Source organism: Diachasmimorpha longicaudata, chromosome 10 (genome assembly GCF_034640455.1).
Source record: "Diachasmimorpha longicaudata isolate KC_UGA_2023 chromosome 10, iyDiaLong2, whole genome shotgun sequence".
In the NCBI taxonomy this organism is placed as follows: domain Eukaryota; kingdom Metazoa; phylum Arthropoda; class Insecta; order Hymenoptera; family Braconidae; genus Diachasmimorpha; species Diachasmimorpha longicaudata.
Window position 1 is genome coordinate 5,765,842 of NC_087234.1, and position 26,562 is coordinate 5,792,403.

The 26,562-nt window shown below is 37.6% G+C and overlaps 2 protein-coding genes across 6 annotated transcripts; one reads left to right on the forward strand and one right to left on the reverse strand.

Moving 5' to 3' along the window:
- The first annotated feature begins 75 nt into the window (after positions 1-75).
- Positions 76-13,775, forward strand: LOC135166522 (guanine nucleotide-binding protein G(I)/G(S)/G(T) subunit beta-1). 2 transcript variants are annotated; one of them, XM_064128825.1, is made up of 7 exons: positions 76-647; positions 7,320-7,811; positions 9,951-10,096; positions 10,194-10,487; positions 10,747-10,948; positions 11,240-11,456; positions 11,857-13,775. In XM_064128825.1, exons 2-7 carry the CDS (start codon positions 7,755-7,757, stop codon positions 11,961-11,963), a joined length of 1,023 nt encoding a protein of 340 aa, XP_063984895.1. In that variant the 5' UTR covers positions 76-647; positions 7,320-7,754; the 3' UTR covers positions 11,964-13,775. The 2 variants fall into 2 exon arrangements, with proteins under 2 accessions (XP_063984895.1, XP_063984896.1); XM_064128826.1 differs by lacking the exon at positions 76-647 and adding an exon at positions 5,998-6,419.
- A 2,623-nt stretch (positions 13,776-16,398) lies between these two features.
- LOC135166513 (dynein axonemal assembly factor 1) lies at positions 16,399-25,117 on the reverse strand. 4 transcript variants are annotated; one of them, XM_064128797.1, is made up of 12 exons: positions 24,845-25,117; positions 19,321-21,058; positions 18,791-19,143; positions 18,634-18,723; positions 18,415-18,507; positions 18,153-18,310; positions 17,966-18,057; positions 17,688-17,909; positions 17,482-17,624; positions 17,251-17,414; positions 17,065-17,150; positions 16,399-16,907 (listed from the first exon to the last, which is right to left on the reverse strand). In XM_064128797.1, exons 3-12 carry the CDS (start codon positions 19,127-19,129, stop codon positions 16,417-16,419), a joined length of 1,878 nt encoding a protein of 625 aa, XP_063984867.1. In that variant the 5' UTR covers positions 19,130-19,143; positions 19,321-21,058; positions 24,845-25,117; the 3' UTR covers positions 16,399-16,416. The 4 variants fall into 4 exon arrangements, with proteins under 4 accessions (XP_063984867.1, XP_063984865.1, XP_063984868.1 ...); XM_064128795.1 differs by having other exon boundaries at positions 24,835-25,117; XM_064128798.1 differs by lacking the exon at positions 19,321-21,058 and having other exon boundaries at positions 24,835-25,117.
- Between the last annotated feature and the right edge of the window lie 1,445 nt (positions 25,118-26,562).

Genomic DNA, 26,562 nt, shown 5'->3' on the forward strand with positions numbered 1-26,562 from the left:
TCCCTACCAGCGGCGCTGTACAGTCCTGTTCGCAATGCGCGCGCCTATAATTCTTGCGTGTTGGTAATACCGTTTTTCTTCCCAGTGTGCCCGGGTTGTAGGCGAGATACAGCGGTCAGTAAAATCCGAGTGAATTGAAAAGGACAAAAAGACAACGGCAAAGGCCCTGGAAAACTCATCGACAAGAAATAATCAAAAGCGAAAATAAAAAGAAACAAATACCCGAATCCAGGGCAACGAATTTCTACTGAGAGTGCAAAGGAACTTGGGCTTCATACGTGGAGGAAAAATTTGTTCTGCTGTTGGAAGGAAATATAATCGGAGACTGCGGTGGTATTCGTCCAATAATTTCCGTTTTTTTATTATTTCTCGGTGACGTCTGAATGAAAAGGAAAAAATAATCGCGCTGATAAATTCCACTGGAAAATCACTCGGCGGTGGATTATTTATTTTTTATTGAACGTTTCTTGTGCTGTTGAGAGTGAAAATACTCGTTCATGTGAGTGATTTCAGTTGTGAAGGTGGATTTATTTTGTGGGAATATTGGGGGTGACGCTGGGATCGGGGAAAAGGGTGGAGTGAAGTTGTACGTGATTATTTCGGAGTCATTTTGGGACAGGCACGGCTCCGCACGGGAGCATATCTAGGTAATGCTTTTTTAAAATATTTTTTCCAATTGTAATGGTTTTTTTTGGGGCGAAATTGCTCGCGGTGACAGGCTGTGGGATGGGAATTTCAGGGGGGAATATTTCAGAGCAAAGTCCAATTGTTGAATTTTTTTACCAACGAATCTTAATTGCTCTTAACAATTAACGTTTTTCTTTCTTTAGGTACTGTGAAAATTGATTGATTTTTGCGGATAAATGCGACCTTTCGGCCGTGATTTTCAGGTCCAATAGTAGATTGTACCTGCAAACATGGCCGCCGCCTAGTCACCAATGTCTCTGTCAAATTCTTGAAGAGAAAATACGAGATATCAGGGTTTTACCAGGATTTTCAGGATAAATTCAACGTTTTTTACGTTCCCGCAGTGGAAATTGGTTTTTCTTTTTTTTTTATTGGCATTTTAGATTTTTTTTTGTGGTAGTTGCAGAGAACAGTAACGTCTCAAGAGTAATTTTATTTGGGAATCTTTCAATTGGTAATTTTTCATTAATTTGTATTGCTTGAATTTTCTGGGGTGCAGATTATTTTTACAATTTTTTTACATAAAAATCGCAAGAGAGAGAGATCGCGGGAGATTTTTCATGAATTTTATTTATCTAAACTTTTAAGTCTTTTTTTCATTTTGCTGGTCGTTTCAAAGCAATAAAACCGGAAATTGGACAGTAAAAATTATCAACTTCTACGATCATTCTTATTTAAATACTCCTGGAGAAAAGATCCGGGGATTTCGATTTGTTTCTTAAATAAACCCCCATATTTTAGGTTCTCCTTACCGACTGTTCATTTTTATTTCTAAAGATGAACTCTCTATTCCTTACAGTTTGCCACAGAAACCCTAAAAATAGAATTGATTGCCCTTTTTAATCCTTAAAAAAAAATCTATTGCATTCACTCTTCCACGGTTTCACTTCATTGATTTCTCAATAATTAATTGAAATACTTCATTTAACAGTATTCTATCAGCTGAAATATATTCTCTCATTCAGTCTGTGCAAATATTTCGTTTGAATATTCCACGAATTGTTTATCACCTGAATGAGAAATCATATCCCACTGTATTTTCATAAGTAATCCTCACAGATATCTCAAAGACTCCGGTAAATACATCATTTTTTCAGCTCTCGGTAATACATTGAGAGAAATAAATGTACAGAAGCGTCACTTTTCTCTTGCATAATGCGTGTACGCGTGTCCCGTATGTGTGGGAGTGTATGCGCATGCGAAAAAAATATTTGAAATGCAGGAAATAGGGGCACACTAGAGTCGAGGCAGACTTCACAGTGATGTCGATTTGTTATTATTATTTTGGCATGAGAAATTGATGAGACTTGCGAGAAGAAAAATTCCCTGAGGAGAAAATTTTCATTTTTCCCCTGCAAAATCGTTGGCTGTCTTCTGGGGAACTAATCAATCTATTTCTTCCTCGAATTGTCATTCGGTATAATTTTTATTACCCGAGAGAATGCGGTAGATAGAGGAGAGAAATAACTCACTGTTCTGCAAATAGTTTCATGTATTTTCTTTTCACATACATGTAGTCATGAATATTGAGTTAATGTTCAAGTTATGGGTAATAGGAACGGCTGCTCTCATTGGTCCGTCAATTGATATGATGATGCTACAAGTACAGTTTAAATGACTTTAATTGCCAGCGGAATATCGCGATGAGCATCATGAATAACCCCTCATTTCATATAAATTGTCGGAGAAATATTTTTTTGGGAATTCAAATTATAGCAAGCATTTTTTGTTAATTTGGAATTCGTTGATACTCTCCTCATTACTATTATTTCACATTACTATCAGAGCTCTACAACTTCACTATGTATTTTCAATGCGAAATATTCAATATTCAATAATGGCGTGAGAATAATCAAATGTAGTACTTTTTACCAACAAAATTCGACTAAATCACTAGTAAATATTATAGAAATCTATTTAAGTTTCCTCTAAAATTGAGCAGAACATCCTTTTGTATTTCCATTGAACATCCAATTATTTTATATTTTATAGAATCAATTGAGATGGTTTTTTTGATGAAATATTTTTCAAAATTAATAGAAATTCAGTGGAATCAAGCGAATTTAGCGAAACTGTGGTGGACCTCACCCATAGCAAAAATGACGTACAATTGACTCACTTCCCTCATATCTCCTGACGTAAAAACAATAAATACCGTGGACCGGAAAAATAAAAGACCGGATTCCGCGAGACGGTTAGTAGGGCGATTATCGGCTAACCTCAAAGTCCCCCGGGTCAACGTATTTGGCATGGAGTATACAACACGACGGACTCCCCTTTTTTCCCCCCTTGTTCCTCTCTTGACGTTTCAAACGGCTCTTCCACATCCCTTTCTGAACCCCTCACTTCCCTCTGCCCCTTTCTACACTCTAACTACTGTACATCTACAAAACCGGATGAACTGTCGCTTTCTGTGTCTGTTCTCATTTTTTTCCAACGTCTCTATTACATTTGGGTTATCGTGGACCGGTTGCGAGGCCATTTAAATTTTTTTACGTCTCGAAGTGTCATCCGACACTTTTAACGACGGAAGAGGATTCACGTAAATTTTTTTTGCGACATTTACAATGTCTTTGGGGTTCGGAATAGCGAGGGGATCTTTGCCCTTCTGCTGCACTTATGTTTCAGTTCATTTTAAATGTAGAAGTGAAAATCCAGAATTTGTCACGAAGAGTTTATAAATTATCGGTGCTCATGTGATTTTTTATGAAAACATTAGAGATTGGTTAGAGATTGGAAAGAAAATATTTCCAGTCATTGAAGTAAAAATGAGACTTAATTTGTCACAGGATGACTTTACAGACAATATTAATTTTTTTAATGAAAATATGTGAATATATGCATCATGCTCGAAAGACATAAAAAGTATCGCGATACTAAATAAGTTTGGTAATCATAGTAAGTCAAGAAGTAACCAAATGGAAGGAATATTCGTTTAATGCTCCTTCATGTCTGACTTCATCGTTTAATAATATAAAAAAAATTTCTTTGAAATGGAAAGCGAGAGGATGTGATTAATAACTCTATGACGTACGATAAAATATCTCATTCATTTTTTTTCCCGCTGGCGATATTCACTCTATACTGCTCTGCTCCCCGGTAACATCGTAAAAGATAATATTTTGTTCTGAAAAAGAGGAAATCATTAAAAAATCACTGATAACATTTTTTGATAACTGAAAAATGTCTGATAAAGATGGGTATGGCTCTCCAGAATAATTGCTATAGTCGTAATTTTCATATTCTGATGAGAACTGAATTTTTGTCGACTAATGAGTTAAATCAATGCAATATTATACCAAATAAGTTAATTTCGAATGAATTATGTATTTAACATTTTTTTCTGCATTTTTCGAATTTGCTGAATTTATATGGACCAATGGAACCGAAAAATGAAGTATTTTGTTTCCGTTCCGATTATTCGAGTGGAAAATTAATGGACTATTTGATTTTTCCACAACAGGATTTCCTGAAAATTCAGTGGAAACCAAACACGAAGAAAATGCTTTGGATTTCATGCGAAAAATTAATAAAAAAATTTTAACACTGTTTGCAAATCATCAAAATTAGATCAACACATCTAAAAATAATAGTACTTCAGATATTTCTGAATAATATCCATCTCTTTTACCAACATTATCCCACTTTGACCTAAAGTTGGGCGATTCTCGCGTCGACGCGATGCATTCGGCAACTCCACCTACGTCACACTGTGACTGACGTCATTCACCTGCCCTCCTGTATTCATCTCTCTCAATCTACCGTGGACTTTTAAAATCCCTCTCCTTCGACCTCGTATAACCGAGGGGTCGATATACTCCACAAAAGAATCACTCAAATTGTTCCCTGTATTTTATTTAACAAATTTATCGCCATTTCCCAGTACTTTTTGCACGAACATTAATAGTTTTGAATAATGATAATAAATTCGGGGACACGGATGTACGTATTTACGACAGGTGCGTTTTCTGGACGGATAAAGGCCTTTAACCGTCGCTCAAGTCGAGCCAACTGTCGTTTTCTTCAAGGTTGGAAGAGCCGTGTGGTAACGGCTCTAAGAAAATTATGAAAAATTGAGATATATTACTGGTGAACACCAGAGAACTTCCATTCACAAACAAAAATATACAGCAAAAATTTGATACAATTTTTCTCATAATATTTACCATCACATCTATGTTCCAATTCTTTCTTTGAAAAATTGAAATATTTACAAAACAGGAAGCGATAGGACGCCATTAAATTTCGATAAAAAAATTTTTGCTGCATTAAAATAGCGAAGGACAACTCATGAAGAAGTTATTTCCAATGATTGCTTGATGGTTTATCCAAAGAAATTTTTTTCGATGATATATTGTTTGACTTTAAATAGTATAAACATGCTCCAGTAAAGGATTCTTGTAAAAGTTTCCTGATTTTCTAAAAATAAGACTGATGGAGCATAAATTTTCCATTTTTTCTCATCACTTAAAAAATTCTACTAGAATCTCCCAAGTCTCCCTAGGAATTCTAAAGAATTCCCCTAAAATCCACTAAATTCATCCAGTTTTACCCCTAAATTATCCTCCGTACTCTTCACATCTACCACCCAACCAAAAAAAATGATGCCCCTCCATTGACCCGGCCCCCTTCCACCAAACCCCTCTCCTCAATTAACCCCTCTATTTTTACCAGGCAAACGACCCTCACCCCTCTCCTTCAATCGAACCGTTAAAAATTACTAAATCACTATAAACTAACCTCCAACCCCCCACCCCCAGCGTCCTCATCGCGCCAGTTGATGTCTAATCGAACGTGTCCGAGGCCGGCCTGTGCTGTGCCTCAGCAAACCCCCATTAAAAAAAAAAAACCCCTAGCGTCAACAAAAAGAAAAAAAAAAGAGACTGAAAAAAGCCGGAGAAGATGGAACAACCTGTCACTCTGAACAATGGCGCTCGCTCTGATTGAAGGGCCGACCGCCACGTGGCGCTGGATTCTCCCGGTGCTTTTTTTTTCGCACACACAGACTCGCGTATTTCTCTGGGTGTGGTCTACCCCCGGCTTCGTGCCCAATGCTTCCTACCCCCCACCTCCCTCGCCCACCAGTCTCCTTCCCTCCCTCACCCTCATCCTCGCCCCCCACCGCCACCCGCTCCAGGCCTTTTCACGCTTTTCTCCATGAGTGCTTGCACGTGAAGCCGCGCGGCGTCGCCACTGTCGGCAAAGCTATAGATATTCTCCATGAAAAGCTCACGAGTGAACCGGCCGGACGGGGTGAGAGGGGCGGAGTGGGTGGAGGGTGGTCGCTAGGAACTCCGCAGTCACGAGTGGGGCGTCGTGCTTTCCTCATCGATTTCATTTTCACCGCGGAAAAAAAAGGGATAAAAAATTGAGTTTGTAGCAACACGAGCGCCTCACCCAGCGGCTAGACCCTCCACTTCCGCATTATTCCCTTGAAACCGAAAATGAGAGCTTTATACACCTGAACGGCGAAAGGGCGCACTCTTTCAGCGATATTTTACGAGTCGGCGACGAAGCTTGCAAGCTCTTGTGTGATGTGTGACATGTCATTGCGGTGGATTGGATGTCGGTGTGTGGACACGAGCGATTTAATGATCTTCTGAAGTGAAGTTGAAGCGTGATCTTTTTTTTGGGGGCAGAGGTCACAGCCAAGGGTGAAGTATCGTTGCGGGAATTGTCAGAGGTTATGAGGAAGTGGAAATGATGTCGTGACAGCACGAGTCAGTGATAACGTGAGTTTAATGATTTCGTGAGGTCATTGATGGGGATTATGGGGGGCTCGATGGTTCGACGACTGTTGGAAATTGATTTGTAGGCACCGGATTTTGTTTCCAGGGTGGGGGAGAGTGCTTTTCCTGATTTATGTGGCTATCGCGCGTGCGCGCAAGCTCAAACATTAATTTCGATTAATTTTTCGGGCGAAAAATTTCACGTCTTTTTGACGTTTCCTTATGGTATCACTCGTTAACGAAATGATTAATTGCACGGAATTATTGGTCTTTGAAATTTCATGTTCTGATTAATTTTTTTGTCAATTTTTAGTCGTTAGAATTATTCAGGATGGTTGACTAATAATTATTGACGTTTTTGATCAGTTATTTTCTCGACTAATTAATGATGTATGGTGGGAAGGGAACGAGAGAGTGAGAGAGAGAGATAGATTGATAGAGAGAGAGAGACAGAGAGAGAGAGAGTGGGCGTGGACCCTTGGCAAGGGTTCCGACCGGGTCATGGACGTAGGCTTGAATCGCTATATAATTCGAACGAATCAACAGGTACCGAATGAAAAGTGAGATAATGGATTGCAGCTGATGGCCAAGTTCCAAAAAAAATTCAATCAATTCCGCCTCAATTTCGCCTACAAACTATCATTTCACCTTTAAAGAAATCCTACCCTACGGCCGGCCTACGCTATTTCCTTCCTAGACAAATTTTTGAAGGACGTGATTACCTCCGAGCCCGTACTAGAAAAAATGCAGCTAAAGAGGGATTTTTATAAGTTATAATTTGTAACAAAAGAAGAGGCATCACTTGATCGTGACAAAACCGTCTTTTTTTTATTATATGATGTTCTCTGAAAATTGACTATCATTCTCCCTCTCTAATATCGGCATTTCTTTAATTGATTCCAGGGGTGGCAACGACCGCGCTAGAAGGTGCCGAAGAAGGTGGTGGCGCGTGGGTCGTCTGGAGGAAGAAAAAACGCAAGAGGATTGGTTGTACCGTCACAATTATCACAAAAGTATTTTCATAAAATACTAGTGTTATTTTTATCACCTAAATACAATAATCAAGTGGTTTCTTGCAATTGTAAACGTCGAGTAGACACCAAAAAGTGGCGAAGAACGTGGAGATAGTGTTGGACGTTGCTGCTCCGTATCAATAATCATTACTTTCAACTAAGAAATACGTCATTGAATTTGTAATCGGAAACGTTATCACCGAGTTAATTTTTAAATTGAAGTAAGAAGGAGAATACAAGTGATTAGAGTAAAGGTATAAAAAGCTCGTCCAAACGTTGGACTAGAATTATCAAGTGAGGACGAGTTATCACAGGTGATTCAATCATGAACGAATTGGATAGTCTTCGTACGGAGGCGGAAACCCTCAAAAATGCCATTCGGGTGAGTTGTCTAAAATTAGTTTACGACTATTTCTTGTATTTTTTTTGACTGAGAGAGAGAGTTCTACAAGTTTATAAAAAGCTATGATGAAACCCCTCTTAAACATTATTATCATCGGAGGACAACTGCAGTTTGAATATCTGCAGACGTTTCCTACCGAATTTTGCGTTCACCGGAGCTTGATTTTCCACCTTGAAATGAGCTTGATTAACCCCGTCACAAAAATTATTTTTATATCTCAAAGTGACTGTTAGCAAAAGCTTGATTTTTTAGCTTGAGATAAGCTCGAGGTGTTCTCTGAGAGCTCCGAGCTTGATCTCTTATTTACTGAATCCGTCAGCCGGAAGTCTTAAGATCCATTCATCTAACTAGCGCTAGATTCCGAGCTTTTACGGCTTTCCATGCCTTTCTGGCAAATAAACTACAGAATTTCTTCCGCCAGAGTCGGCTGCACTCGTTATGAACCCACGAAAAGCTCGATTTGTAATTCATCATTGAAGTTTTCCATCTCAAAATGTGAAAATAATATTCATGAGCTTTTGACGCACTCTTCGTCATTATTTATAAGTTTCAGAAATTTTAATTAGTTTAAACTCCAGTAGTTCAACGCGAAAATATGAAAAGTCCTCGAAGATCAATGAAGTTGATGCAAGAGCTTTCCGATGGCTCTGACAGAGCTGTTAATGAAGATTTCATGACTCTCTGAAGACGAATGAATCGCAGTATTTTAATGAGTTTCTCGTGTGCGTCTCAATGCCTAGAATAACGAGCTTTCGATTATACTCGTATATCTTTTTGTGACATCTAAGGTCACCCTTGACAGCTTCAAAATCTTGAAGAATACGAGATCAATTTAGCAATTTTATCAGCCAATAACAGTTAACGCTAATTTGTGGAAAGCTCCCCACAAAAATTATTTCTGTACAGGACAGCTTAATGAGCTTCACGAGAGCGTTTTAATGAGTTTATCAAGTGCCTCTATTTAACGTCTACATTGTCCCGAATTTCCAGCTCCACACAAGTTTAATTGAGCCTTGGAAAGCTCCAATGCTAGAAAAAAAAACCCGAGTTACCGTATTTAAAAGTTCTCTTCCGTTCTTAATTAACAAATTCCATGGACGAAGGAAAATTGAAGAGAGAATTTGGTGTCAAAGGCAACAGCTGATAGATATACGTGTGAAAGCTATCCCAGTCCGATCAGTGATCAATATTTGAACTAAAATCAATGAGCAAAAAAAGTCGCATGGAAGGGCTCAAGGGGAATGTCCTCATGAAAATTTATTTTTTCACCGGTAGAATCATCAATTGACGACTAAATTATGTTCTCCCATTTCAATTATTAAGTCGCTATTAGACTAAATTATTAAATTAAACAACAATTAACTGCCCAAGTTCTAATGGATCTCTCAATCAATAATTGCGTTTGCAGAAATGAAAATTATTTACTCAACCCTTAGTTGATGATCTCATATCGTCAGTTACTTAATTCACAGTCAGTTGAAGAAGATTATTAGTTTTTAATTATTTGCTTAATGAATATTTTTTCACCCCCTTTTAAATACAAAAAAAACCCTCTTCAAGCTCTCATGCAAGCATGATAAGGGCTTTAATGCAGCTGCATAAAGCTCAAACCCAAACCTTTTTTTTAAATGATGAAAATTCTAATGAACTGAAGCTGTACAAGTCGATGGATGGTGGTTGTCAGTTATTGGTGTTGGCAACCCGTAGAAACCACTGTAGTAGTGGTAGTAGGGCGCGGCATAACGGTCGCTTCTCTCCTCTGATCAATACGCCACCATCCCTCTTTCTCACGCTTCTACTCGTGCTTTCTCCGTTACACTTGAGCACCGAAAAAAAAAATCCCTCTATTTTTTTTCCTCTTTGGATTATACAAGTGTCCGTATTCTCAATGTCGAAGCACTTTATACATTTTTTAGCAGACTTCCCCGCCCCCTCCCACCCCCTAGTCTTTCACCTCTCCGCGGAAGTCAAAAATATCTGGATAAATAAACAGCCCGCGGAGAACATCTTCGGGAATTACAGAATTCTTTCATTACCTCGAGGGGTCATTCTTGCCTCACAACTAACTGATTTTTGTCAATTATCTAGGACATGTCTAATTATTGTCTCTGACTCTAGGATGCGAGGAAAGTGGCATGTGATACCAGCCTTGTGCAGGCAACAGCGGGGATGGAACCCATTGGGCGGATACAAATGCGAACGAGACGCACATTACGCGGACACTTGGCGAAAATTTATGCAATGCATTGGGGTAGTGATTCCAGGTAATTTTCACTTTTTCAACGATGGTCAGTCGATTTTCCAACTGACAGCCCCAAAAAAAAACGGATAAATTATTATGAAAAAATATTGTACTTTCAGAAATTTGGTGTCAGCCTCTCAAGATGGTAAACTCATCGTGTGGGACAGTTATACCACAAATAAGGTACATGCAATACCATTACGATCATCGTGGGTAATGACTTGTGCCTATGCACCATCGGGTAGTTACGTTGCTTGCGGTGGCCTCGACAACATATGCTCTATCTACAGTCTCAAGACACGAGAAGGCAATGTACGAGTTAGCCGTGAATTGCCAGGACACACTGGTTATTTATCCTGCTGTCGATTTCTAGATGACAATCAGATTGTCACAAGCTCTGGCGATATGTCTTGGTGAGAATTTCTATTCTAACTGTGCTATAATTGAAAATATTAATAGGGACTTTCTGAGCTGCCTTTTCTGATCCATTAAATCAGATCTTAGTCATAATAATAATTTAGTTTGTTGTAGAAGACTTTAGCCTCTGAATTTTGGAATTAAATGCTCATTGGTGTCTGTTCCTTGGTTCGTACCCCGAATCCTTCCTCACTCATCCCTTCCAGACTACCCAGTAATTACTGGAGAACATGAAAATAATTTATTTAATTGCAGTGCTCTGTGGGATATCGAGACTGGCCAGCAGTGCACCTCATTTATCGGTCATACCGGCGACGTTATGTCGCTGTCATTGGCACCAGACATGCGCACATTTGTCTCAGGTGCATGTGATGCTAGCGCTAAATTATGGGACATTCGTGAGGGCTCGTGCAAGCAAACCTTCCCCGGCCATGAGAGCGATATCAATGCCGTTACGGTAAATATAATTCATTATTCGAAATGTTCATTTGCAATTCACCCCGATTATCCGGAATTGCTCGTCACAATGCAGTGGACTCTTCCAATATTTTCAAATGAATGAGTTTCAGTCTTTGCGCAGGAAAAAAATCATTGTCAGATACATATTTATTTCCAGAGTAAAAAATGTTGAGAACAATTGTCTGGATATTTTGCAACAACTGATTAGAAATTAATTTATTCTTCTGGATTTTCTACAGCTGTCAACTAAATTTATTGCAGTGAAAACATTAATTATTATTTTGAATAGTTCTTCCCTAATGGATGGGCTTTTGCGACGGGGTCAGACGACGCCACGTGCCGATTGTTCGACATACGTGCCGATCAGGAACTGGCAATGTACAGTCATGATAACATCATCTGCGGTATCACGAGTGTAGCATTCAGCAAGAGTGGAAGACTCCTCTTAGCTGGATACGACGACTTCAATTGTAATGTCTGGGACTCCATGAAGAGTGAACGTGCAGGTACGAAATCATTCTCAAGTCTCAGTAAAGATTATAGTATTCCCATCTTTGCATGAGAGAAGAGAAGTATTCCAAATTGTCCTTCTCAATTGCAGCAAAAATATCGTGCATTTTATTCCTTGTTGGGGATTTTCTCTCATGACATTCGATTTTTAAAAAGAATAATTTCTTCTTTAATCAAAACACTACAAAATGATCGGATTAAAATTATAGAAGAAAATACAATTTTTTGACAGAACTAATTGTTTATATAAAAATAAATATCATTGGTATGTAGATTCTCATAATTTAGAATTTAGACTTTATTCTAAAGAATATCAATGAGAAAGAAATTTTTTTCTCGACGTTTTAAAGTTATTTCTTTCCCTTGCACTTTGATAATTTATTATCCCTTTACCAGGAATTCTCGCTGGACACGATAACCGTGTATCATGCCTGGGTGTGACTGAGGACGGTATGGCAGTAGCGACAGGTTCATGGGATTCGTTCCTCCGCATTTGGAACTAAATCGATGAGTCGTTTTTTTTTTAATTCTCAACCATGAAAACAAGAGTAATTCTCCATTTATTTACCATTTCTTCATTATTATTTTGTACGAGTTAGTCCTCATTGGCACGTACCTCCAAAGAACCAAAAGAAGGAGAAAATAATCCAGACTCCGAGGAGCAAAAAAAAACAACCACATTATCCCATTATCATAAATTGAAACATGAATAAATGACCACCACGAGTTCGTCACAATGCCAGAAGGAGAATAAATAGATGAAATTTTAAATAAATTATTGTTGACTCAAATATTTTCCACTGAAGCAGTTAAAAAAACTGTGGGGATTGAGCGAATGACAATTTCTTCGCGCGAAGAAGTCGCCAAAGATGATTTTAATGAAAAAAAAAATGAAATCATAAAAATTGTTTTCTAATCGTTTTGTTTTTCTTTCTTTATTATTTTTCTTTCACTGGGATAATTTGTGTTCAGGGCCGGTGGAACGATTTGAATAAATATAACGAGTCAATGTTCACGTGAAAAACTGAAATATGTGACTTAAGCGCAAGAATATTTGAATGAAATGCTGATGAGAAGAGGAAATCTAACGCACGATCTCGAGTGATTTTTTTTACATGCACACAAATAATTTTTAATGAATCCATATGAAAGAGAAAACTATCACGTCAGGGGCACAATGTTCAAGCAATGACAATTATAGTGCTGAAAGGGTCAAATAAATGAATGAAAAAATAAAATAATCGATTGATCAGTAATTTATGTCGATTTGTTAATTTGCCACGCTGATAAACAATTGTACACAAATCAACTGAATAATTCGGGCGCACACGATATCACAAATAAAAGATGATAAAATTAATTACAAAATAAGGACATGTAAGAGGGAGAGGTATATATTCCTTGACATTTTTTTCCTTCTTTTTCATCGATTATTCTGTTATTTATTTTGTATAGAAATCTCCTGTTTGCCATAAAAAATGAAAATCATCGTCGTTGGGAAGAAAGAATAGTTTTTCTTTCGATTCAATTTAATCATACGATAATACCACTTATTATTACCTAGTGTTAGAAGAGAGAGTGATTATCCGAGAATTGCACAGATTTACATTTTTTACTTCCCAGTGTATAATTTCAACGATTGTTAATGGAGAATATTTGAAATAGGACCCAAAGACGAGTGAATAAATATTAATTTTATCGTCGAGTCATAAATTTTCCATAAAATTTTCACCACTTGATTTTTCAATTCTATTCGTTTTCTAAATTAAGAAAATCGATAGGTAAATTCTTTCCACGTTATTGTCGATGAAAAAAAAACAAAACCCTAGATGTTAACGATGAATTTTAAAAGAAATGGAAACAACTGTGTATGCATTTAAAAATGATAAACAAAAAAATCTACAAAAGCAAAAAAAAATTGTAATAATATAAATGATAATGATTGTAATTTATAAATATTAATATTTAATATGTAAGTAACTGTAAGGTGTCGATTTTCAAGGTTTCATCGAGAGAGAGAGAGAGAAAATTACCGAACATACGAGCAAAAGTCGCAGTTACAACCGAGTAATAATTGAGAGGAAAAAAATCAACTGCGATTGCAAAAAAAACCTTCAATAAATCCTTACCCATCGTGAGAAGAGGAATGAAAACCAATTAATTACACTACGTTCACTGTGGATATTTGTAATCATTTTTTGATAACTATCTTCTAAACTAAATGATCGCTTTAACTGCAAGAGAATAAACAAAATGACTTCATATGTGTTAATGAGAGGAAAAAAAAATAAAAACATAAATCGAGTGAAAATTCATTCAACCGATGAAAATTAATTACTGATAGCTGATGAAGTGTTTAATCACACATACGAGGCTAATCCCCTGAATCAAGAGAGATCTGTAACGTTTTTTGTATCTCGTAGTTACTCGTGGCCGGAGATGATTAAACAGATGTGAATGATCCATTTGTTTTTGTACTTTTGAATGTATGAAGAGTCGTACCTTCATTCGTAATGATTTCTTATTGTTTATTTTATTCATTACTCTGAGATAATTGTAAGTAAACAAAATCGAAAAAAAAAACAACACGTAATGATAATGGAGTAGTCGAGGAACTTAGAGAAAACACCATTTTGAGGATCATGAGGGGTTTTGGAGGGTGAATAAATCATTATTATGTATCTAGTCATAGGCACACGCAGAAACTACGGAAATGAGAAGGATTAATCGTTAAATAGAATATTGACATTAACAATGATTTTTTAGAGTTAATTGTATGCTTTAAGGATTATTGTAATCTTTATTATCATTATTACGATTGTCGTGTCATTATTTATCGATTGATTTTCGTGGATATTCTTGTCTCGGTGAGTGGATCATTGAGGTGAGGATTTTTTCATTATTATTTTCCCAAACAGATATTCGTTAAATGCATGAACAAAGTGACAGAAATAAAAAAAATGTTCAAAACCCAAAATATTATGGACAATAGTTTTATTTTAACGTCGGAGCTGGTGGAACAAGAATTTACATGAGGTACACACTTTACGTCATGACGTCTCAGTCAACTGAAAATGAAAATATCTGAAATTGTTTAAAAGATGCATTCATTCCATAACAAGCAGATGCAACGACTTGGAAGTGCAATGAAACACAATAAATAATCTTTAAAAATATTCGACAACACGAAATGGAGGCGCCGCCATTTTGGAGACACTCGTGGTCATAGGAGGGGATATCCAAACAAGACGGCCGCCTTCGTAAGTGTCTATGTGACATTCCTTAACTTTTAAAAAAATTATTTCGGTTATTTAAATCACGTTTCAATCTTTTCATTTAGTTCTAGAATAATGAGTATTTTGAAATGTAGCCTTCATGTTTCCCTGGCTCTGATGAAATTTCTGATTATCAAATATGGGAACAACAATTTTGGGTCCTATTTCAATGTCAGGGACTATTCCTAGAGGTAGATGGAGGGAAACGGGGGAAAGTGATAGAAAGAAATTCTTGGGAAATAACTTATTCCAATTTTTTTATTTCATTTCGGATGATGAGGTCACATGCAGCTCTGGGAGGGTCGATTAGACGAGATTATGAGATAAATTAAGACGTCGGCTACAACTGCCTCTTTCGAGTTACTGAATTAAAAAAGAAATAGAGGGGAATGAGAAAAAAAATTTAATAAATTTTTTTGAAGAAGAAATGACGAGAATAATTCAAGAGTGCACTGCATATTTCTTACTCGTAGAAGTTTCACATTAATCGTGCGATGAATGAGATAAATGTGAAGATAAATAATAATAATATTAATAATAAAATAATCAGTGGATTGAGATGAGAAAAATAAACAGGGGTATAAGCCAAACATGAATAAAATAAAATGATAATATTAACTAATATTAATACTGTGTAAATTAACTGAAGGAATGAAAAATTAAAAAAATGATAAAAAATTATGATTGAAAATTAATGATTATGGAGGGCACGTGTCTTTACTGTTAAACGGTAGATAGACAAGATGGTTCCATCAATTTTTTATATAACAATTAAAAATTAATAACATGAAACTACACATTTGAAACACACATTGACGTAACTTATGTATAATGAAATATAAATGGGGAATGAAAAATTATTCCAGCGAGGATTTTAGTCAAAATGAAGAATAATTACCCAGGAAATAATTTTTATTTTTCCTTTGGCATCATTGAAAATTGAACGACAGAAAAAAAATTAGAAAAGAATTTAATTTTTCGTATTTTTTTTTCTTTCAAATAATTTTTTGAATACTTGGGATCAAAAAAATGAGCAATTTTTAATGAGAAAAGGGAAAAGTGAAAGTTGATTGCGACAAAATGAATATAAAATGAAAAAAAAAATATGTAGACGAAAAATTTCTCTAAACCATTTAAATATGATGAATGAACAAGTAAATATAATGATGTAATTGCATTTTAACGACGGCTAAGGTCAGGATGATTGTGGTAGTGTCAACGAGAGAATTTTTTTTTTTCACAATTGGTCTGAAAATCGAGTGGAAATTCACCAACAGGAGGAGCAAAGAAATTGACATTCTAATTTCTATCGTTGGACACTATCGACACTCTACCATCAACTCACTACACGTCACGGTCCATTGGCATTCGACGAATGCACAATTAATGAAATTTGAAATAATGGAGAGAAAGTCGAGTGCCGGGGGAATGAGCGAAAACAGAAAAATATCGAATCATCATTTCCATTTGTTATCGCATCATCCACTGGAGGAAAAAATTAATAAGAAACTAACGAGTTCCCATTGATTTCTGCCATACGACGCATCAAGTATAATTAATGTGAATGTGAATAAAAGAAAAACCAAAAAGTAAAGATAAAAAATGAATGAAAAAAAATGAAAAAGGAAAATAAAGTGTAACGTAGGTCATAAACCGTCTTCTAAATGCGGGGTTCATGGATTTATTTACCCTGGGCTAGTTGCATTTCCAGGGACAATTGAATATTTTTTTTCATTTCATAATTAACCGATTTTTTATTTGGAGAGTTTGCAGGATTTTTTTCGTTGTCTCCAGTTACTCCCAATGAATTTTCTCGAACATTAGCAGTTGAAACATTTGTGGAGCCTTCAACACTCGCTGTATTACCGCTGAATATTTTTTTTTCCTGACTCCCCTCCTCGTTTTCCTTATTGTCATCGGAATCCGAAGACTTTGGTATCGGCAGTATCTCTTCGATCAATTTTCTCGGGGGTGACAGGTTCCTGGAGTTGACGGGATCATCGGTCTCTCTGTTGGAGTCATCTCCGTCGTCTTCGGAGGAAGAAGACGCGAAAATATTTGAGGAGATTCTGGAGATCGGGGGATGATCTTCTGGCGGCGATGGGGTGGTCTCAATATTTTCGAGGTTGTCCTCGATTTCAGGTTCGATTCGTCTCGGCTTTTTCATCAGGGCTGAGGGAAAATAATTCACAGTAGGCGCCATTGGGTCTTTCAAGTAGATTAGTACCATGAGTGGACAGACGATTTTACAGTTCATAAAAAATCAAATTTGGATATATTCCCAATGTTTTGTTAATTGAAAGAAAACCCTTAACAGTTATTTTATTACCGATTACACTAGCTGATATTTTCCTCTGCTCCTCGGCAAACCAGCGGTCTCGTTCCGCCATTTCCTCTTTAGGACCTCCTCTCTCCCTAATTAAAAAACCGAAATTGCACAGAATCGACAGATTATTTGCCATTATTAATTAACCCGGCATATTTAGTGACTATCGTCTTTATGATAACAATTTACCAAGCTTCAGCGCAGGCCCTATCCTTCGGAAACACCGGGCGGTCGTCGAGGTACGTCAGCTCTTTGCAGTTGAGTATCAACGTCTTCCGGTACATGCTCATAGTCTTTATGACTGGATTACCCGTCAATGTCAGTACCCTCAGTGATTTCATAGCTCCAAAAACCTGTTATCAACTACAATCAGCGGGCAATGTCCCATAGTTGGCAGTTAATTTCTAACAGAATGTTCACCTCGAGTATCTCCACCGGTTCCAGGCGATTATGCGATAGATCGAGAATTGATAAATTCTCCAGGAGTCGCAGATGATCTATATCCTCAACGAGGTGCAGGTAATTGTGCGATAAATTCAGGGTATTTAGCAGCTTAAGGCCCTCTGAAAAAATTAAAGCTCAAGTATAATCTCATTAATCATTTTTTAAGCTGCCATTTGATATACCGAGGTTTTCGATTTTTTTAATGATATTGTGGGACAAATTCAACGTGTCCAGCTTCTCCAAATGATTCAAATTCTCGATAACTTCGATCACATTGTGATGCAGATAAAGACATTTCAATTCTAATTGATTTTCTAAATTTGCTATTTCCTTGATTCCATTGTTCTCCAGCCAGAGGCATTTCAATCCCGTGTATTGCTCCAGATTTTCAATGAAGGAGAAACCTGGGGAGGAAAAATTATTAAAATAATAGTTAACACTTGAAAAATAATGACAAGACCTTTATAATGGAGGTAAAGGACATCATTCAGGTACGGTGTTTCGTACAGTTTATTTTCCTTGCAATGTTTCTTCAAGAACTCCGGGGTCATTCTGAGAGAAACAAAAAATTTAAAAAATTTTGTAAAACGACTGTCATATTTTATTTTTACTCAAAAAACACGAACTTGGTTTATAACATTATTCACCTGACTCCATGTTTCTTCTCATCGAAATCGTAAATTTTCCCGGGGATAGGAACTCGTCGGACGACGTCTTCAAATAGTGACAGTGAATCATCGGAACTGTCAACGGATGAATCTTCTGTTTCAACTTGACAATCGGAAATTTTCTCGCTATCGTGATCCTAAAAAATATGGTTCCCATTCAAAAAAATAACGATCAACTCCAGTCAAATGCTCTTTCCTAATGTTTCTTTCGTTCCGTCAACACTGAACGCTTTTTCAGGACCTTTTGATCGACGACTTTGCAAAGTTTTTCAAAATCATCTGGTGAATTATCCTGGGGTGTAGAGTCTTTCAGTCGATTTGCTGTCTCTGAGGTCTAAAATAATAAGCAATGGGCATCCTCTAATGCTTTTGTTTACAAAAATAAGAGCGGTAACCGTAGAATTTAATGAAATTGAAATTTTTTAAATTAAAAAATATATATTTCCTTCTCTTACTGTACCTTTGTCTCAATTTTCTCGTCGAAATCCGACGCAGGAGGTTCAAAAATTTCAGTTATCCTACAGCCTGAGAGTTCCTCATGATCAGACCCCTGGGGAAAAAAATCTCGATAAATAAAGAAATTATTTCCTCGTGGACTATTTAAATGTCGACGTTACATAATTCTCAACATCGGAAGTCGGCTCCAGGTCATCGATGTTCGCGGTTCTCTCCAAAAATTGAATATCATGAACGTCGCCCTTCTGAATCGATTCCACGATTTCTTGTCTCGTCAGAGGCAGGTGAATGCTCCCAGGATCGCTCGAACCCGATGATGTCTCGATCTCGCGAATCACTTTTTCAAATTTTTCATCGAGTCTCTTAAGCGCGAGATTTTTTTCAAATTCAATCTTCAACTTCTCCTCGTCGATGAAATCCTTAATACTTCTCTGAGAGCGCATGTCGCAGGTCGATTTATCTGACGAGTCCGTCATTTCGATTACGTCATTAGTATCCATTTTAATTAATCATGCTGGAACAAAGTCAACTTTCCTTGATTAAATTACAAAATAACAATACTCTAATAACAAACACTTTATGCTGCAGTTTTGGAGGAAATTGACTGAGGAAAAAAATCCAAGTTCAGACGTAAAAAATGATTCTCCCCTTAACGAATGTTAATCAAAACCAGTGTATTACGGCACGTTACCTTCACACTCTCCGTTCCTATGATTAAATGATAAGAGAAGCGTAGAAGCTGCAGAAAATTCACCACGTAAGAATGTCAATTCCCACAGCCAAGACGGGGAATAAAAAATGCAGAAATTCTGATCATCTCTTTTGTTTATTCCAATGACGATTGTCTCCTCATCGTATCCTCATGGAGACGCCTGACGGCTGTTTGATCGATACATGTGCATCTGGTCTACTTTTAAAATTTAGTGTAACGATTCTCGACGGCTTTATTTCGCTTATCTAAGAACGTAACATCATGTTCATGTGCATTTTTATGTCATTTGATTTTTTTTTCCAGCTAAACAATTCTCTCGTGAGTTTGGATTTCAAATAGAATTTTATATTCATATTTTTGGGGACTTTTGACGTCAATTGATGAACAATTCAACTCCGAAATATGGAAATGCGATAATCCCGGTAAAATCCAGGTCGACTTTATCGATAAATATCTCTCATGCATTTCAAGAGCTTTGAAGAGTATTTTTTCGGAATTTTCAAATTTTGAATCCTAAGTGAATGGGAAAATTCCATTTCTCTGCCCCACTTTCTCACTTCCTAGGATTTATCCCGGGGAATCGTTAGGCTCATCCATTAGCTGTACGCACTCTCTGAATCGATCACAATATATGGAGATCAGCTTGAATGACGCAGATATCCCAGCATTATTCTAGTCCCATATTGTACACTTTGCGTAATGCTTCACGTGGTACTTCAATCTAGTCCACTCGGTCTTCAGACTTCAGTCGAGTGGAGACACGCGGGAATAATAATGCAACGTGGTGAGGAGCTTTTTTCAATCCCGGGGACTTGCAGAAATTTCCGTCATAATGAATTGAAGTTCATCTCTAATTGTCGAAAATTTGCTATTTTGGGAATCACCTGAATCGCGGTGGGAATTTCATAATCGGGGTCTGCACATCTCTGCGGGATTTTTGGGGCGAGGAATTCGATATCTTACGAAATTCCCCGTGATACGTGTTACATGGTTGAAAAAGCGATTGAATAAGAAAATAAAAAAATTCCACCTGATAAAAAAATTGGAAAAAATCCAATCTGTGGATATTCACTTGGGTCTTATGTCCCCGTGCAAATGAATATTTCTACGAGGATATATCTCACTCATTCTATCGGCAGTTCATCAGCAACGTAATCTCATCTCCAAATGCTAATTTTCGCGTGCCATTGACACAGACTACGATTTTTTTCTCTCATTCATTTTAAACTGGCGAGGTCTGGCCGCTCGGCAGCTTTAAATTTTTATTCAGCCGATGTAATTTAGCACATTGTCCTTGAATTTTATATGAGATGTTCTAATAGTATATCTTCGATATCCCCCCATAAATTGTCACTCACAGATTTTTTTTCATTATCACATTCTTTTACGAATTCACATTTCTTGACAAATTGCAAATTGCAAAATTGCTGTGATGAAATTACCGACGAAACGAACATTATTTTACCCTCTGGAAAATCTTTAGAGTAAAAGGCAAATATATTCTCAACGAGGAGTCATGAATGTATGATAGGAATTTCATCTCAGTCCAGAGGGTTTACCCTCTCATACATTTGAATAGCATTTGAAAAACTTCCTGTCCTACGAACATGTAGTCGCTGGTGCACTAGTCAATCGTTGTATCGCGCATAATCCACTCGAGACATCGCCGTGAGATAGTACTGAAGAAACCCACCTTTTTCGTCTATTTATTCTTCGTCTGAAAAAAATTTGATGTTAGAAAACCGACTGCATTTACCATTTGATTTCATTCGGATCAGAAATTGAAATGGTCGGTCTTGCTAACCAAATCCAGGGTTTGTTATATTTTTTTTTCAATTTTTTCATTCCGTTATTCCCGGTAAATCCTGACTCACTTCAGAGCTGGAAGTTTCCAATTGTTCATTGTAATTTAAACTCCTAAAATCAATAATTTTATGATACTGTCACTGAAATTTCTCGAACTTTCCGACGATTTCCTTCCAATTATCCTTTGAAAAAATTCGATTGAAATTTTCTAGACGAAAACACTTTCACAAATCGGGCCACAAGTTCAATCTGTTGGATCATCACAACATAACGGTGACTTCAAAATTGTTTCGATGTTTTTCTCCAGTGAACGTGGGAATGATCTCGAAAAACAAATTCCGTGATTATGTATATGTGGCCATGACGCACATGTCTATCCCCTTCCCCTGAAACCGAAGTACGATTGAAAATTGACCGCATTTCTCCCAGGCCAGCACCCCTCCGAGTGGAGTAGGGAATTAGGAAAATATTTCGAGTCCAACGATATATATTTCATCACATTAAATTATCGACATTTCACTATTTATATTTGACTCTAAATATTTCATTTTGTCCGGAAATCTTATGAAACATCGATTGACATCAATCAATTTTTTTAAATAAGTGGAAACGTATGGAAAATGCATTAAATCAGTGAATTTTCTCGAACTTCTGGATGATTCTAATGGCACCCCCTTTTGCATCATCATTTCCAACGATTGCGTCATAAAAAGAGGCGTACGACCGGAGTAATGTTGACCCTACAGAAGGAAATAAAATGCCTGAATCATCGATTGAGAATTCACCTGGACATTCCCCTTTTCGGCATAAATTAAATGGTCATAATGTGCCTTACATAGCTGAGATTATACGTCAATGTATTTGTGATCAGACGCCCGCGGTAATCGGCCTCACCGATATAAGTAGTGTGTGGGATTACGGAAAACAGAAAGTTGCCCTTTCGCTGCGTCGCCACGAACCCAGGTTGACGCTACTAGTTGGCCTTGACCGACGTTTCGATGGGATTTATCATTTCCTCGCCGGCCGGATAACTGTCTCCAGCGTTGAGATAATGTTCTCATTTTTTTCCCCCTCGACTTATGTCATTTTTTCGATGACTCCGCGCCCCACAATTCCGTCCCAATTAGTTTCGTAATATTACCACGAGAATATCGTCGATATTTCACGGAAATTTCCCTTGACCACATTATTTGTTGTTCGACGAATCAAACGGTAAAATCGAGAGTTTTGCGCATCGATCAGGTCAATCGATGAGCGAATGCCGAAGGACTGAATCGAGTTATGTCAGGTTTCACTGGGGACCAGAGCGATTTCAATGACTTCGATTTCATGGAAAAACCGTCGGCGAGGGCTTTTGAAATTCCCTTTTGGCTGAGAAATCACAACGAGAATTCTGACATTCTGATCTGCCAAAAGTTCAAGAATAAAGAAAAGTAAAATCATGATTTACTATTAAACATAGGTCGTAGTAAAAATAAGTAGAGATGAATGGTTCTTCCTATTTGTCTGACTTTAAAGTTCCACCTTCACTGCTGGGAAATGATGAAAACAAAAATTCTGATACGACAAATCCTTGAAGACAAGGGTAGCCCTTGAAAAACGCATTGGAATTGCCAGCCCACTCTCATTTCCAAACAGTATCGTTTGTTCCACAACTTCCATTAACGTCTGAGGAACTTTTTCGCTTATTTTCAGTGTATTAAACCAAAGGAACGTGATGGTCTTATGTGATAAGTATTGAATTCTCAGATCACGTATATTCATCGGAATTCATGCGATTTCTTCCACCCCAGTGACGCATTTTGGTAACGTTGAAATGTGTCAAATTCAATGGGAAATCAATCTAAATCGTTGCAGCTCCACTTCCATGCTCGACGGAATGTTGTTTTCGAAATTGAAAGGCATCACAAATGATTGAGAATAACGATTATTGATTTACATGACTTAAATGTCATCTTTGGATTCCGATATTCACGAGAAAAGAGGTCTCGGTATCGAACCATCAATGAGCACTCGATACCTTCCTTCATCCTTCATTTTTGTCCCTCAATTTGAAAATCAATCCCGAAGTTAAGCGACAAATATTTTCTCCTTTCCTACTTCATCATGAATAAAAAATTTATCTCCATAACATAAACACCTGATTTGCGCACCAGCCAAAGAGATTATTTTACTTGAATGTCGTTCCGTCTCGTTTATGCGCCTCTCAACTTCAGTCAGTGAATCGGATCGGAAATGACAGACGAAGATTTAAATATATTCTTCCTTGTTTTTCTGTCTGCGAAAAAAAGGCAATGAACACCGATATGAATCGTTCACCGTTTGTATCTGAGTTACTGTCAGCAGAATTAAAAAAAAAATTGAAACTCCATTAAAAAAACTGATAGAATTTTTTTTTATTATCTAACATCAGGATTCATCGAACTTTGGGAATAAAATCAGGGAAATCACAGGAGTATGAGTTCTCCACGCGGAATTATGTCGATAAATATTTCAATTTTATTTCTCTCCTTTCGGCTGACAATTCACGGTCCCATTTCACTAGCCCAACACCCATGAATGAAACCTCATTATTCTCCACTTTTATTTTTACTCGATTTCTCCATACCCATAAAAATATACAGCCACGTGTCTGAACTCTCGAAAGAATGCAATCCTTTTCTTATTTGTCGCGATTGAACTCGATTGACTGGCGCGAACTTTCAAGCCGGCGGTACACGAAATACAATTTTGAAGCCGGCGGCATATAAAATACAAAAGTGGATAAACTCAAATGTTATCAATGTAAAAGGTGAATCACAATATCATATGCGATATCAATCTCCTATTCCCTTATGCGGAATAACCTGAGAATAGCGGTACTTTCCTTTTGTCTCCGTAACGTGTGGTAGTATCGCGAAGAAACAACGACCTCTTCAACCGTCACGTGGATCAAGAGGCGCCTCAATTCTTCAACTTTTTTTTTTTCTCCTCTCACCAATTTTTTTTTTTGTTTTCAAGAAAGGTCGTACGCGTGCCGCGAACTCGGTATACTTTTTTCAAAATTCCACGTGACCTTGAGTGTTCTGTTACTGCGGAGTTAACGAAGTTTGCGGGACTTTATTGATTGGATTTTCGGTGAGAAATATACGTGTGAGGTTCATGGTCGGTTTTTTAGTGCGTCGTGAGGTTTAGTAGACTGAATAGTTTTTAGATACCCTCCGTTATCTGCGGGTTAAATAGGCTGAAGTTCAGTGAAGATGATAATCCGTGCTTTTATGCAGAAATTATTGAGGCAGAGGAGCGGGCGTTCAGGTGATAAATTCAGGCACGAGACGTTTCACTGTTTTATCGGGTCGTTCATATTAAATTTAAAAAAACAAAAAATTCTAATGAACGATTTCGATTCGATAGATCATTAATAGAATGTTTTAAACACCGTGATCGGAATGTTTAATGAATTTGTTAGATTTTTCCAGGTCAGGAACAAGTTCAATGTCAGTGGAACTAGCGAGATTTCTACGATCGAGAACTGATATGTTAAAAATAAATTTTTTAACCGAAAGATTCTGCATCCGTCGCATTTGGATTTCAAATTAAATCACCAGACAACTGGGGAAAAAAAATATCGCCCGGGCGCATCGTCCCAAAGCCCAAATTTTGTGACAAAAAGATAAAAAAACTTGACCCAAATTTTGGGGATCTCACCTTAACGTACAGATTGATGCCGGCAACTCGTGTGGAGATATACTGTCCACTTTTTTTAATCTAGTCCTCGATGCATCAAGTATTACCACAGGCGGTTTGGCCCCTGGACAAGAGCGATTACTAATCCGAGAAACCGGAAATACTCCTTTGAAAAAACTCGACGGAAAAATTCCCCGATCTACCAATTCTAACGCCAATGGGTGCACATCGCCCACACACTTTCCATTTGAATAACTAATGTGTCTATTCGACGGCAATGCTCCCAGCGCTAGACGATGCTGTGGATCCGGCCGATAAGAATCGAATGATGAGAATTTGTTTTATTCAGAGAGGCGTTTAACCTTTACATTTTTTCTCACGGGTGCGAGCAAATCCAGAGGACTCCACAAAATGCTTCCTCCGTTGACACGACGAAAGTGACATAATCCGCGGAGAGAAATTTTCGGCAAAAATTACGCGACCGATTGACTCAGAAAAAAATCAACTGCCACAAAATTCGCAGATGCGACTGACTCCAAATAAAAAATATATATAATACATTAACAATGTAAATAGCCCTCCAGGTGGTTCCCATAATTCAGACGAATATTTTTAAAACCGAAATCATCTATTATCGATAATCCTCCAATAGATGATCTCAACTGACGCAATAGCCCACCCGATAAATGCGAAAATTATGCGGCAACCATGACCTGCCATAGAATTCGCGTCATTGCAACACTGTATCCTTCATTATCCAAAAATCTATCGGATGCCAGCCTGCCCCTGGGTCCCTAATGACCTTAAACCGCGTCGGTCCCCCCGCGGCCGGCGAAATCAAAGACATCAGGTGGTTCATATGATCCAACAATCGATTGCTTCACCTCTGCCATCGCGGCAGGTCCCAAAATAGCACCTCCACCCATCTATTCCCCGACTAAGACCCAAAAAATGAATTCTTGCCCTAGGTTTGGACGGTATTGAACATACAATCCCAGAAAATTTACTTTCCCTCGTTCACAAACGGAGAAAATACCGAGTATTCCAATTGATCTACTGCCCCAGAAATCTACCGTTTGGTCTCTCGCATGACACGATTCATTCTCAAATCAGCAAGTTCTCCTCATACCTTTAAAAATTCCAATAAATTTCCCGTATTCGCATTAACTAGACTATTATCCATGATTAAAATTGAAATGAGATCAACGGAACCTGTGATACTGTCCTATTTACGGTATTTCGGTTTATTCAGCGCTCGCTCCAACGCCCGATTCTGCATCACATTGAGGTGACCCTCTAGCTCCAGTAGAGCTGTCCCCACTCTCGCCCTGTCGATGGCCGCAGGTCGTCCCCACTCCGCGAGCTGTGTTTTTTCACCCGTTTCGAGGGGACAAACGGAAGGAGGGATGTGTCGTAACAGGTGAATTGTGTCTCCCTACTCTAAATCACATTTTACCCGCCGCATTTGAGTTCAACATCATACGACATGCCGCACGTACACCGGTAAACTCGTGAGTGCTGAAATGTTGAATGATTAAAAGACTTGAATGTGGTTAACTAGACGTTAAATGTGATGATAATCTGAGAATTACCATTCTCACGCTATTTTGTTAATCTCTATCGGCTGTTCATCAGGGTATAACTGTGCAGCACTCCATATAATTTTCACCCAAGACACGAGAACGACAAGTGATTTATGTAAAAGAAACTCATACGAATCCGAAACCCCGTTACAATAACCACTATTTT